The sequence below is a fragment of the Platichthys flesus genome, chromosome 3 (genome assembly GCF_949316205.1).
Source record: "Platichthys flesus chromosome 3, fPlaFle2.1, whole genome shotgun sequence".
NCBI lineage: Eukaryota > Metazoa > Chordata > Actinopteri > Pleuronectiformes > Pleuronectidae > Platichthys > Platichthys flesus.
Window position 1 is genome coordinate 19,765,534 of NC_084947.1, and position 14,643 is coordinate 19,780,176.

At 40.3% G+C, this 14,643-nt stretch overlaps 1 protein-coding gene across 4 annotated transcripts; it reads left to right on the forward strand.

The window, feature by feature from the left end:
* The first annotated feature begins 408 nt into the window (after positions 1-408).
* Positions 409-14,300, forward strand: ulk1a (unc-51 like autophagy activating kinase 1a). 4 transcript variants are annotated; one of them, XM_062383669.1, is made up of 27 exons: positions 409-945; positions 1,019-1,111; positions 1,202-1,243; positions 2,608-2,640; positions 2,733-2,769; positions 4,331-4,498; positions 4,585-4,658; positions 4,756-4,857; positions 5,811-5,869; positions 7,458-7,540; positions 7,631-7,681; positions 7,775-7,863; positions 7,961-8,120; positions 8,218-8,260; positions 8,412-8,486; positions 8,609-8,734; positions 8,842-8,981; positions 9,528-9,619; positions 10,153-10,277; positions 10,521-10,627; positions 10,986-11,111; positions 11,537-11,691; positions 11,816-11,988; positions 12,093-12,211; positions 12,407-12,564; positions 12,686-12,821; positions 12,947-14,300. In XM_062383669.1, exons 1-27 carry the CDS (start codon positions 856-858, stop codon positions 12,988-12,990), a joined length of 2,700 nt encoding a protein of 899 aa, XP_062239653.1. In that variant the 5' UTR covers positions 409-855; the 3' UTR covers positions 12,991-14,300. The 4 variants fall into 4 exon arrangements, with proteins under 4 accessions (XP_062239653.1, XP_062239637.1, XP_062239645.1 ...); XM_062383653.1 differs by having other exon boundaries at positions 410-945; positions 11,813-11,988; XM_062383661.1 differs by having other exon boundaries at positions 410-945; positions 10,156-10,277; positions 11,813-11,988.
* Positions 14,301-14,643: the final 343 nt, after the last annotated feature.

Here is a 14,643-nt window from a genome sequence, read left to right on the forward strand (position 1 = left end):
AGATTGGTGAACTTGGTTTCAATAGAATATTTGTGCATACACATTTATTTCCCCAGTGTGGGGTCAGAAAATCTGACATCTTATCTTATCTTATTTTTGAACTTTTAAAATACTCTACAGGTCAGACACACAAGATATTAAAATAAATTATTAGTCTAAACTCCCAAATAGAAACATCGGCCATATTACATTTTAAATAGTTCTTTCTTCAAATAGTTTTAAGTGTAGGGTAACTACATTGAAATTTACAATCACAGTGAGAGAAAAAGACACATAGGAAAACAATCTCTGAAAGCCAAATTCTAACATTGAATAGTGACTGTACGAGGTGTCCCTGAAGGCACCATGGTCCAACAGCTGCCTGGCTGTTTGCGCATGCGCGTGTTGAGCCGTGGAGCAGATGGTGAAAAAGTGAGGAAGACTGAGGAAAGACTCATGAAGAAGACACAGGAGGAAGACGCATGTGGAACACAATAATATATGAGCTCAGCCTCTGAACACTCACAGCATTTAGCAGCTGCTGCTGTTTAAACCTGTGTCAGCTCCACAGACGCGTCAGAGACTTTTTTTATCCTTAAACAAACAGCGGCTCGATTATATTTTCCCTTCATTCATATTTTTTATTTGTGCGCAGGTTGTTTAAACTTTTTGTCTTGACGGAAACTTCGTAATGATGCAATCGATTGTCATCGATTGTGAACCTGCTCACGTCTTCTAATCAAAGAAATGGGATTAACCGGCACGAGAGACGCGTGGTGGGACTGTGCGTCTGTTGTCTTTAGAAACTCAAGCTCCTGAAGCTGCCGCGAACGCGTCTGTTTATTTTCTTGTGTTTGCTTGTGATCATTGTTCGTGATGGAGTCGGTTGGGAACTTTGAGTTCAGCAGGAAAGACCTGATTGGCCACGGTGCCTTCGCTGTTGTGTTCAAGGGAAGACACAAAGAGGTAACTTTAGTATCCCAGACAAAGTGAGGTCGGTGTGTTATTGATGTACCTGATTATTACAACTTTATTTCAGAAACGGGACTGGGAGGTTGCTGTGAAGTGCATTAACAAGAAGAATCTGGCCAAATCAAAGTCTCTTCTTGATAAAGAAATCAAGATATTAAAGGTGATAACACTTTTTAATGCTTCCATTCATACTGTGTCGGGCTCTCTGTGCTCACTGTTTACTGCAATGTTATTTTCTCATCTCTTCCAGGAGCTCAAACATGAAAATATTGTCAGTCTGCTTGACTATCAGGTAAGAATCTCTCAGACCAGACACGTCTGCTGTAACTACATAGGAATACACATACTGTGAAGCCTCATGCTGCAGATGTTGCCATGTGATCATGATGTGCAGATACGGCTGCTGGATGTTGTAGTTTTTCGCAGAGCTGAGAAGCCTCAACTTCAACAGTAGTGTTAAATGGAAGTTTTCTCTATTCTTAAAGATTACATTGGTTTATCCTAAATTGAAATGTAAATCTCTGTAATGTGTTTTACTCGTATCCCCTTAGATCATACACTTTAGAAACAAGTCACACGTCACTCAGGTCGTTAACCATTTGTGTGGTGAGTTTGTTTTCCTCTCACCTTACCGTCAACCTGCCAGACAGTCAGACATGGGATTACCTTTTCTGACAGATGGCAGGGTGCAGCTGGTTAAACAATGGCTTTCAGAACAGAGGCCGGTCTCCCAGCAGACACCAACAACACATCAGGGATCATGACTACATTAGGAGATGGTGCTTATTCACCTGGTATCTACACAAACTGTGCTTCTCTGTTCTCTGGTACCATGGTAATCGCCATAAGCTGTTTTTAAACCGTAGTACGATAGTGATAAACGGTCACTAAGTTTCACTCCGACACTTAGCGCTTACTAGCTTTAACTTGGTGACGCACAAGTAGAGTCCAACTGATATGGAGTTTTGGGGGCCGATGCTGATGTTAGGGAGGAAAAAAAATTCCCAGACCGATATTTACAAAATTGACCATGATTCCTAAACAGTCGTTATCAAATCCTTATGACAAAGAATGTAATTGCAACCAAATATATATAACTTATTATCGAAGTACTTATTTAGACAATAATAACTTTTGTAAACAAAAAATGTAAACACAAAGTCACATCCTAAACCGATACTGATATGTCTGTGTAAGGCTCATATCAGCCCTGACTATCTACTGGTCCAAATAGGATTTGACTTGCTCCCCCCCTTTCCTTTCAAGTCCGGTGGGGCTGACACCCTTAACTTCTCACACCCCGAAACCCCCCCCCCCCCCCCCCGTCTCACCTCACTGCTCTGTCAATATTCCCAATGCTAACACACGCTCTTATTGGGGTTAAGTTTCCGACACCTGCGTTAGCTGCTGTCAGGGAGGGAGGGGGGCCCCCAGAATTTCTAGAAGCTCTGCTGGTGACAGGTCAACTCAGAGTTTATTAAGTTTAAGCAACGACCCAATGTCACTTCTTGTGTAACGTGTGGGCACTGACATTGATTTATTATTGGTTATAAGTAATGTATTTATTATTGTTAAAGCCCTTTGAATCTGCTATTTATCATTGAGTGTATGTCAGTTATTACTAGGCTGATCGTGTCTATTTTATGTTATTAACAGGAAATGGGAGGATGTGTGTATCTTGTCATGGAGGTGAGTTGCATTAGCAATGGATTACATCATATTCACTATTAAAGGGACAAAGTCAAAGCTTCTATAAAGACATTTACTCTCTGTCATTTCAGTACTGCAATGGAGGCGACCTGGCTGAGTACCTTCACTGTAAGTTTGCTACTTCACATAGACCTTATTATAGTCCACATGTCAACACAGTGAAAACTTTCCATTCCAACTGCGGTCCAGGCATAAAGAGGGACAGTGACACCACTCCTCAGTGTTGCAACAGAGTTGTTGGTAGAAAACACATTTGGAGCAGCTTACTGCACTGGCTGGTCAGGTGTGGCTTTTAAGAGGTTTTGAATGAATAATAGGATTTTGCCAGTACAATGACAGAATTCAGGTTTCAGTTTGCAACAAGTCTGATCACTAATACTCAGAGGTACTTGACCCAGATACAGTTTAAACCCTCTCTTGACCTGGAATCAAGTTTGTTATGAAGAATGTAGGTGTAGTGTTTGAATTCTCCGATGATTCTTTTCTCAGTCGACTGCACCGCTGAAGATTTGCACCACCTCAAGTTTCAACCCCTGTTTTAAAAAAATGATGAGGCAGGGGGAGGTGTGGGATTTATTTCTTCCCGGCTAAATATGCCTCATTGGTGTAGGTGTTTCTATTGAATGGCTGATGTAGTGTGAGGGTCTGCTGCCATCATCTCTTCTTCTGTTGATTGGACCATTCTGTGCCTCTGCTAAGACGACACATCCAGTTATTTGCAGCACAACACTCAGTCACACTTGGCAAGGCTCACGGAGCACCCGAATGACCTCACCCATCTGTCAGCCACTTATCCCGTGTGCTCCGGGTGGAAAAACACTGCTGCCACAAACACGGGGCGTATGAGGGAGGAGAGGGTCGCCAGCATGTCACACAGCGAAGACATGTTTTTCCAAATGAAGCCTCATCATAAACAGACTTCTCTTCCAAGAAGACCGACGCAGTAGTTAGAGGTGTATATCTCCTCCTCAGATCACATGCTCATTCATAGAATTGGTTTTGTGTATCGCATTGAGAACATCTCCGGTAATATCTATCTAAGTCATTCACTCATGCTCCTCAGAGAATCAGGTTAACACAAGTAAAGTGAGAGGGACTGAACAAATCAATTAAATCTTGTTTTTAAAATCAAAGGCTGCAACTAACATTTGTATTATTATGAACCTTAATAATAATTTGATCTCAATATTTTATTTATTATTATGATTTTGATATTAATAATTATTTGTCCCAAAGCTCAAATAGAAATACTCAAAAAGATTGTTTTCTATTTTTAAATAAAAAAATATGTAGTTTAATTACTTTATATAAAAAAATACAGCTGAGATGCAAAAATGGGCAACAATCTTAATACATTTTAACTAATTGGTTCCCTTTTATCACGAGTTATTACTACTACTAACTTGCCTGCTGATGGAATAACCAGTTTAACAAAATAAATAATTTAACGCTACTAAACACTTTGTTTACATTTAGCTGTAGAAACTTTTGATGAGCATATGTCTAAATTTGTGTATTCTACTCTTTTGATGACTATATAATAATAGATTTAGTTTGATAATAGCACTTATACATTGTTTATTAATATGATAGTAGGTAGCAATATAATAATCCTTCTATATACTGCCATGCTGACTGTTCTTATGCATTTCATCCCTCTGATCCACAGCAAAGGGCACGTTGAGTGAGGACACCATACGCGTGTTCCTGCAGCAGATCGCTCAGGCCATGAATACCCTGCAGAGCAAAGACATCCTCCACAGAGACCTCAAGCCCCAGAACATCTTACTCTGCCACCCTGAGGGCCGCAGGTCCAGCTCCATCAACATTAAGATAGGTAATGACAGCACAGCACGCACCAATGCACCCAAATGCACAGAGACACTACTCTCCATCCCTCACTTCATGTCTCTCACCCCTCAGCTGACTTTGGGTTTGCACGTCACCTCCAGACCAACACTATGGCAGCCACTCTGTGTGGCTCCCCCATGTACATGGTGCGTATTAAAGCTCTCGCACTCTGTTGTCCTTGGCCAACACAGTGTTAGGTCACCGTGTCTCTTACCTGTGAGCTCTTTGTTTTTCTGAACCCAGGCTCCTGAGGTCATCATGTCCCAGAACTACGATGCCAAAGCTGATTTGTGGAGCATAGGTACCATTGTGTACCAGTGTCTGACTGGAAAGGCACCATTTCATGTGAGTGGCACTAAAAACCGATACATGCAGCATCATCGTTTTAGGTGTTTATGTAAATAGGTGTTTGCTGAGGCTCCTCACATAATTACAAAGGCTCAATTAGTTGTTTTGCTTTAGTTTTTAGAGAGGGCCGACTCATTGTTGTGGAGACAACACTTGACATGATACATCCCTTTCACAACACAGAGAAACAACATGATCCTCAAAACCACCTGCCTGCTGGATGTCACTCTCCCACATATCCAGTGTTGTTCATTGGAAAGTGTTGGAACAGCTTGACTACTTATTAGGAAAGAGCCTTGTTTACAGACTGGGGCATGCGGAAATGGCTGTGAGCCATTTCACTGAACTCAGAGTAAATATTGTTTCGCAATACTGGGTATTAGTTTCTGCTATTCATGTGGCTGCTTAGATGAAGCTGTTATTTGCAGTTTGCCTGAGCCATGACTTATTTATTTTGTCTTCTTCCTTTTTTTTAACAGTGAAATTCCTTCTATTCCTATGTATTTGCAGTTAAAGACGGAAACAGGTTTATTGTTTACCTGTTGAGGTTATTTATGTTGCATTTCCTTGAATGTGTTTCCCTGAGAATGACAGGGAAGATTGACTTCTATTTGTGCCAGACAGGTTAGTGAGTTGAGATTAGTCTAAAGGTCAGAGTGAGGCTAGCTGGGGATGATGTTGATGATGATGTTTACTGAGCTGGCTTTCACTTGCATATCCCAGCATTCCACTTTGTTTGATCGTCAAATACCCACATGTTATTACTGTTCAGATCCTATACACTTTGGCACGAAGCATTTGTTTTATATTTGTAATGATGCAGGCAAATAAATAGAAAAACATTTCACTTTCATTTATTTATCGATCAAAATAACTGTTTGTGAAGGTTCTTTAATTTGCATATGTTTACAAGTTCAACTCATCTTTTGTGTGTGTCTGTACGTGTATAGGCAAGCACACCACAGGAGCTCCGTCTTTTTTACGAAACCAACAGGACCTTGTTACCCAGGTGAGTGCACCAACCAACCCACAGCATAATCAATGTGCGTACACAATAGAGCCCAACCGGAGTTAGAGTAAAACACTTCTGATGCCGATACATACACGTCATTGAGAAAGATTCTAAAGATGTTGTTATCAAAAGAAAATGAATTAACCTTAAACTTTATTAATAAACTGGGATGGCAAATACCTCCACCAAGGCCCAACAGTCCCCTTGTGAAACTGCATTTCAATTCATGATTTGATTTTTATTTGGATCTGCACCACATTTCACACACTCTTAAATATCAGTCCCCTAAACATGCTTGATTTTTGCTTGATTTAATGAAAACATAACACACTGCATCCTTTACCAAGTTCCATGTCAATCTGTCCAGTAGTTTTTGCGCAATCCTGCAGCTGACAGACAGACAAACCAAGGCAGACGAGAACAGAACATTCATGTAAATTATAAATGCACATGTTTTCTACATTGTTTATTTTATAAACTAAAAGTTTTCATATCGGCAAAGGTAAACACAGAAACTGATTTTTTTGTGAAAGGTTTATATCAGTGACTTTATATCGGCCAACAGATATATCAGTCAGGCTCTAATGCTCAATACACTCAGGAAGAGGAGTGTAAACAGGCTTTACAGGGACACCTGCTCAGTTTACTGATGTTAATGATGTTCACATGCACAGGGATAGTTTGCAAAGCATAGGCTTACACACACTCACACCCATGCACACATACTGTAGCTAGCTACTGTATATAAATCCATAGCATTACCAAAGATAGTCCCGCTGTGGAAGGCAGTGATACAGACACTCAACAGGAACGATCTGAATGTGGTGTCCTAACCCTAACCCTACCTATGGTATCTATGTGTACAGTTTTGTAATGTGAACTACCTCTGTTGTGATGTTAATAAAACAAGTTGCTTTACATCAGTTAACATGACTATTTGCAGTCATTATCAACACTGGAGCTCTGATGCTTATGAGCTGAACATGGAAAGTGTTCAAAGAGATTCATGGATTGTTTGTCACTGTTTTCATGGTGCACTTTATCAGCCTGTGGATGGCTCGGAGCCATGCTTATCTTCTGCAGTGATAAAGCCGGGTGATAAGTCGGACCCTGCCTGTGTGAGCAGACATGGTTTGTTGTTCATTCTATATATAACCTGCTCCGAGCTGCCAGTTTGTGGCTTGCACGGCTATCATTTTCCACATGACCCACATAGCTCAACCCAGGGACACACACCCACTCACTGTCTCTGCTGACTCGGAGTGTCATGCTGCCCTGAGGTTTTGCACTGAAACCATAAATTAAATTAACAATTCACATTTTTATAGCTCACTCTGAGCTTCTGAAAAACCACTGACCTAAATATCATTTCTTTTTAAACCAGATGTATCTGCGACAAAATCACGAAAAAACACTCTGAAGCAGCAAGTTGAAAATGTATCTAGGAAACACACACTGTGCTTCACACTGTGTTAAGACTCTCATACATCTTGGACATGTTTTTTCTTCAGTGTTTTGATTTTTCCAGTATTTAATTTAATAACAGTGTTATTTATCGAAATGGGAAACCTTTGTATTTTCCCAGCATCCCAAAGGAGACTTCTCGTCACCTAAGACACCTCCTGTTGGGGCTCTTGAAGAGGAACCACAAAGAGCGGATCAGCTTTGGTAAGTCCCTGCCTTCTCAAATTCAGAACCCTGTTTCATCATTTGATTTATAAAGCTTATTTTACATATACATGTGCTCTACGTGTGCAGATAAGTTTTTCCACCATCCTTTCCTGGAGACGAGCTCCTCCTCCAAGAAATGTATGTACTATTTCCTGGTTTATTTAAGTATCTATCTATGTATAAACATAGGTGCTATAGCCAGTCTCCTAACACAACAACTTATTTTGACAGGTTCGCCTGCTCCCATGTTCTCCTACCCCCTCTCAGGCCTGGGCAGCTCTTCAAGCAGCTCCTCCACGTCCCAAATGGCCTCACCTCAAGTACATACTGCTTTCTCATATGGACAACTTGGGTGAAGATGTGAATTTCTCAGAGTTAAACCTGATCAAACGTTCCTTTTTTCTTATGTGCTCTTAGCATTCCGATGGAGAGATCCAACAGCTCAAGCCTAAAGCGAGGTACTCCCCTACACAAAACACAGCTGACTTCCTCCTGCCGAAAGAAACAGCCAATCAGGACAGTCAGACCACCTCGTCGTACACAGAGGACTACGTCCTGGTGCCTGATCAGTTTCCCAGTACGTCCTCTTACCCTCACTGTGTAGTCAACTGTTATTCTTATTACACCAATGTTTTCTTTACATCAATTTTGACTTTCTGTTTCACTGCTTGTAGGTGAGTACCCATGTGAACTGGAAAGTTGCCTTATATACAGTGGGTGAGTGGCACATAAACAAAATAGTAGTAGTAGAACTATTGAACTGCTAGATGTATTAATAAAAACTGACATATATATATATATATATAATTATGCCTGATATATCACACAGAATTACTAGAGCAAAAACATTATTTAACATTTTCTCCAGGAGCCCAGTCGGAGCTGAGCGAGGGCCCAGGCCTGCAGGAAAGATTCCTCTCCACCCCCCCTCTAGGCCTGTTGGGTAAGAGAATCAGTTTATGTATTCAATGTTCTTTATGATCGATAGTGCTTTAATAACATGTGAATTTGCTCTTACTCATTTCCACTACTGTTTTCCCTGGGCTCTCTCTTTCATCCACATAGCAAGCCTTTTGAATTGGTTGGGCGTAAGTGCAGCGACTCTGTGCCCATTCCCGTCCCAACACAGATCCTAAACTACCAGCGCATGGAGCAGAACCTGCAGCCTGTTGCCCTCCATGACTCCAGCAGGCATGTACAGTACAGCCTCTTAGCTGATTTACCTCTGCACCTACGCCACCTCAGTGTCTTGCAACTCTCTTCTGCCTGCATCTAACTATACATCTCATATCATCCAGGGTCACACCGTCCAGTGCAGGCAGCAGCGGTGAAAGCTGTGCACAGTTTGGAGGCCGTAGAGCAGCTGGTACAGGATTTGGCGTTAACTCCCCAAGACTGGCAACAGGAGTAGCTCAACCTCAACAGGGCTCCCCTCCAGGTAGGCATCTCCATTAGGTATTGTTTAACCTGTCTGGGGCTGGGCTTTTACAGACAAGTGAACTAGTTGATCCTAACTTATCTGTGACGTCAAGCAGCTGCTGACGTCATTAGCAATGAATCAATCTAAATTACATCACATATTCGATTCTGAAGTTGGTTTACCTCGGATCTACAGAACGTTTCTTTTACCGCAACTGTGTTGGTCACACGTCTGCAGTCCGACACACTCCATAAGAATTTGTCAATGTGGTGTCAATTGCTGCTTCTTGGGCGTTAACAAAAAACTCCAACACCTGATTTATGTCTTCTTTATTACTTTCCCAGAGTAGTTTTGTGTTTGTATTTGATTGTTTTTTCTGTGTATCCACATTCCCTCTGCCTAACTCATCTTCTTTTATTGAGGCCTTTTGACAATAAACAGTGAACATGCCTACACTTGATTCATTCAGTGTTAGTGTTATTGTTTTTCAGAGCGGTAACACTCTTTTGGCACAATTCATTGGTTATGCTAACAATTTAATATCTCCAACCCTCTGTATTCTAGTGGGAACCACCCCAAAGAGCTCAGAGCCGACTCTCCCACTCAGCACGAGGACTGGACAGTTCACTGGCTCACCCGGCGCCTTTGCTCCCAAGGTCAACTTCTAAAACATTGATCTTATAATTATTCATATTATTTATTCGTTGTTGTTGTTGTTATTATTATTATTGTTACAGAATAAAAGTGTTATAACCTATAACCTACACTGCATCATGTCACGCACACTAGTTTCATTTCACGTTTCTTGAGAATCAAAAAAAACTAAATGGTGATTTATTCTTTATACTCTGTATAAGGGCTAAGAATATGAATAACTTGAATTATATTATACCTTTGAATTTAAATACAAGGTTTACAAAGTGCTTTGACAGAAAAGGCATTAGCATGATACTCAGCGGCACCGGCAAAAATGCATTCACAATGATAAAAAACATTTAATAGATAAAAGCAATAAGAGGTCAGCATCACTTGAAGCAGTAACTACAGATATAATGAACAGTAACGACGAAAAAAAAGAAGATGCCATTACATAAAAGCAAATAAATACATACAAATTCTTAAATCAAACATCACGTAACCATACATGTTTCTGATTAAATTATGTTTCTGAAGAATTTCTTTTGATCAGCAGGTTCAGTCGAGACTGCTAGACAGGATCAGGACGGTCCCAGACCTTCAGTCATTCGACCCATCTGCTGCTCCTCAGACCAAACACAGCAGGAAATCTACCAATAAAAACTACCCATTTAAAAGGTGAGAACATTATAATATAATATATATAATATAATATATATAGACAAACAATTATTGATGTTTGTCTATGTTTATTGAATTTTTTTTTTGATGGAATGTAATGGGAATTTGTTTGTGTAAATAATCCACATATAAGTGAGACCATCATGCCACCTGGCACCTAGAGATGTCACATATACGGAATGGTGTCTGATCAATTATTAAATGCTCATGATGGTGTCTCTGGTTGTATTGAATGTCCAGAGCCCTGAGCACAGGCAGGCTGTCCGATCTGCTGCTGAAGGCGGCGTTCGAAGCTGAGGAGGAAAGTGACGAGAGCCTCAACAGTGAGAAGAGCATGGAAACAACAGGTACCAGTGCAAAGTAAAAAACAAAGAGACCAGCGCTGTTTCCTCTGATAGTGTTTGTCTTTGTACGCCAGTAAATGATTAATACAGCTAGTATGTTGCTGTATTAAGTCTTGTAAGTTCTGAAGTCATGCACAAGGAAGGCTCTCATTGACAATGAGATAAAAACATAGTGTGAATAACTATCATAATGTATCAGCAAGGTGTTAATATGCAGTAGTCAATTTTAAAAGGATAGTTCACCCTCCCTTTAAGGTACCCCCTGCTATGACCATGGTATTTACTTAGCTGAAGTTCAACTGGACTACATCTTTAAGGAGGTCTTGACCATTTTACTTTTTAAACTGTTTTGTTCCTACAGCTCCACCTACTGGTTATAATAGAGGATTTCAATGCTCTGACAGCCCACCTATTGCAGTCTTCACTATCGGGTCTCCATCCAAGGGAAACACTCCGCCTGATACCAGGGTGTCAAAGATACTCTCAGGTTGGTGCCCTAACTACCTGAATATTGACCAAATGTTGAGGTGACTGATTGTGTTGTTGGAGGTTTTGAGAAGTCACGTAATTAAGTATTTTACAGTCATGAGTGATCCAATGAGGCGGTGGTTTTATTAAGTGCGTTTCTCTCTAATTTGAGTTCATTTAGACCACTTGTGAAAATGAATGAGGTGTAATGATGACATTTTTACTTCTCAAGCACAACACAAGCACTGAGTTTCTTTGTTAACTTGAAGATTTGTCAGGTAAAAGAAAAGTAGTTTTTGTAGATATAAGTTAGTCTGTTGTTCTAAAGAACTCTAAAGAAAAATGTTGAAAAAAATGTTTAGGTAATTATTATAGTCCTCAAATGTGCAATCTGTTACCCCTATAATGATTTCAGCTGTAAACCTGTATTTTTCTTAAACGCAGGTTCTCCCTCCTACATCAACTCAGCCTGGCTTCTTCACAGTCGCCTTCTCCAGGGAGAAGGTCGTAGAAACAGTGAGAGTGAAGCAATGGACGCTTCTCCACACAGCAGTCTGCTCTTTCACCCTCCAGAGCTTGCAGAAGATACGCTAATGGAGGTACAAACTAAACCCTCTGATGAAGCTGGCATTACGTTCATTTGCAGATGGACATGAAATAATACAATTTAGATCACACATAAAAAGATTCCATACTAACAAAGTTTGGTTCTTTTCACAGCAGGCTCACACAGATGCCCTCAGTGACCTGCGCTTCACCTTGGCTTTTGCCCACTGTGTCATGGAACTGGCTTCTACTAAAGACCCAGGGCTGGATGTCGTCAGCAGTTCTGATGTTTCGTTTCTGGAGCAGAGCCTGGTCACAGATCAGATCAGCCTTTTGAGCAGAGAATGGAGGTGAGAGCCATGAAGCTTTAAGCATTTCATCAACATGTATGGCAGCTTGCTTCCTCTACAAGTCTTCAGGGAAATGACTTTCGTTTCTTTTGTGCATATTCCAGCTATGCCGAGCAGTTAGTATTGTACATGAAAGCTGAAGAGTTTTTGTCATCAGCACTGCACACAGCGAAAGAGAATATCAAACAGGACCGACTCCTTCCCTCTACTACAGTCAAACAAGGTGAGACCAGTGATCATCAATCACTCCTTTTGTATCGGTTCGGTTTACCGCTCATAGTTGTTAGCGAGCATTTCAGAGCATTTACAAATGCCAAGAGCGTCTTGATCTATCCAGGTATTTCTGGTGTGGTATTCATTGAGAATTGTTTTGCTTCATGACCAGGATGAGTTGATATTCTCGATTTCCTTTGTACAGTGATCCGGAAGCTGAATGATTCCTATAAAAGCTGTGTGACTTACTGTCGCTGCCTCAGTGATCGCCTGCAGACTTTCTTGCTCGACAAACAGAAGCTCATGGACCGTTTCAACGGCCTCACAGCAGAGAAGCTCATCTACAGCCACACTGTGCACATGGTGAGCTCACCTTACTGAAGTACATGTTGATGTTCACTCCAAATCAGTTTAGATCCAGTACACTGTATATTCAGCATGTACCTTTATCTTAGATATAATGTGTGTGTTTTATCGCATTCAGGTGCAGTCTGCTGCTTTAGATGAGATGTTCCACTATGGCACAGCTTCAACCCAGCGTTACCAAAAAGCCCTTCTGCTGATGGAGGGTCTGTCACGAAGCGTCACAGAGCAAAAGGACCTGGCCAGCATAGATAAATGTATGTGGCAGCCTAACATGCTTGAATCAGAACACGTATGAAAAGGTCTGCATTGTCAACTCACCCACGTCTTGGCAAAATGTTAGTCTAATCCGAATTGTTCTTTCTCCCTGTGTTGTTTGCAGGTAAACAGTGTATTGAACGACGCCTTTCTGCTCTTCAGACTTAACCGTATGCACAAGCTCTACACCCGCACTAACAGCTACTGGATTATCTTCACTCATCCATTACCTGCGATGTAGATGAATCCTCCTGGACTGTCAGTAAACACAAGCACTTTGATCTTTCTTAGGGGAAACGACCACTGGAGCATCTGCTCTAATCCCAACACCCAGTCTGTGAACTGCTCATAAATGCACAGAAAAGACTGGAGGTCCTGTTTTGTACACATTTGAGTGTAATTTGATTGTTTGATTTTGATAAGGTAATTTTTGTCAGTAGTTGATGTCTTACATGCTGTTCATTTATATATTTGTGAGTTGTTTTGTGTTTTGCACATGGAAGTATCGGAGGAAATAATAACTGATTTTAAATGAGTTGTACTTGAAACATGGTGACAGGGTGGTCCTGCGATTAGCGCTGTCGCCTCACTACAAGTGAGGCCGGGTTCTTCAGCTTCCTCCCACGATCCAAAAACATGCAAGTTGGATTAACGGATGACTTTAAAATGCCCACAGATGTGAATCGGAGCATAACTGGATGTTTTTCTCTATATATCGGCCCTATGATAGACTTGTGCCCTGTGTAGGATGAACCCGCCTTTCGCCCAATGTCTGCTGGGATTGGCTCCAGTCACCATGCAATGCTCTAAGGATAAGCAGTGTAGATAAAGGATGGACGTACTTGAAACACCGATTGATAAGTCTTTTTTTGTACTAGAGGCATTTGTGTTATTTGTACAGTAGCAGTTCATCGGCAAACAGGAGTCAATATTCTGGATGAGATGACCACATATTGCCAATGTGTAGCAACATAAATCTGTGCTTGCTTTTTGTACATTTTTCATTACAGCTAAATAGTGGCTGTAAATCATAGCTGTCTCACACTCATATAGACATTGGCAATAAGTGAGATTTTCGCTTTATAATAACCGGTTCAATGATTCTCAGATGATTATGTACATGGTCATTACATTTACTACAGGCCACATATTTTTGTTTATTCTGCTGTTTGAGTGTATGTGTGAACATTTTTACTTTCTTACAGTTGTGCTACTTCTGATTTTAGAGGTATGAGTTTAAATGAATATAAAAAGTTAATTGTGGATTAATTTGTACTTGATTTCTGCCTGATACACTATATTGTTTATTACAATCACACACTCAATATTTTGTGAAAATATTGGTGTTAAAACGGAAGTTTGTTAGAATTTCGAATTTCAAATTGCCTTTTCTACTTTTGTTTGATGACAACCAGTCAAACTTGCCAACATGAGTTGTTAAATACTGTGTTGACAATAAATGTTTCTTGTTAAAGCGATGGGCAAGTCTTTTTCAGTGTGCTTTATTAATCAGTGTGTCCCCAGTTTAATATATTATATGACTATTATATGACCATATCATTACACCTCATAATGAATCCCATCTTCCAAATAATTAGTTAAATTAATACATTTTTTTTTATTGTTACAACGTTTTGTTACATTAACAGCAGGTTAAAAAACTACTAATGCATTCCTATAGATTTGTATTTTATTAAAGTTGATCAATTTAATCCCACTTTCTTTCATTTATTTAATTCATAACAATATTATCGTTTTACATCCATTTATCAATGTAAAGTATGTATTTATTGTTATTACTGTTATTTGCAGTAGGAAAAC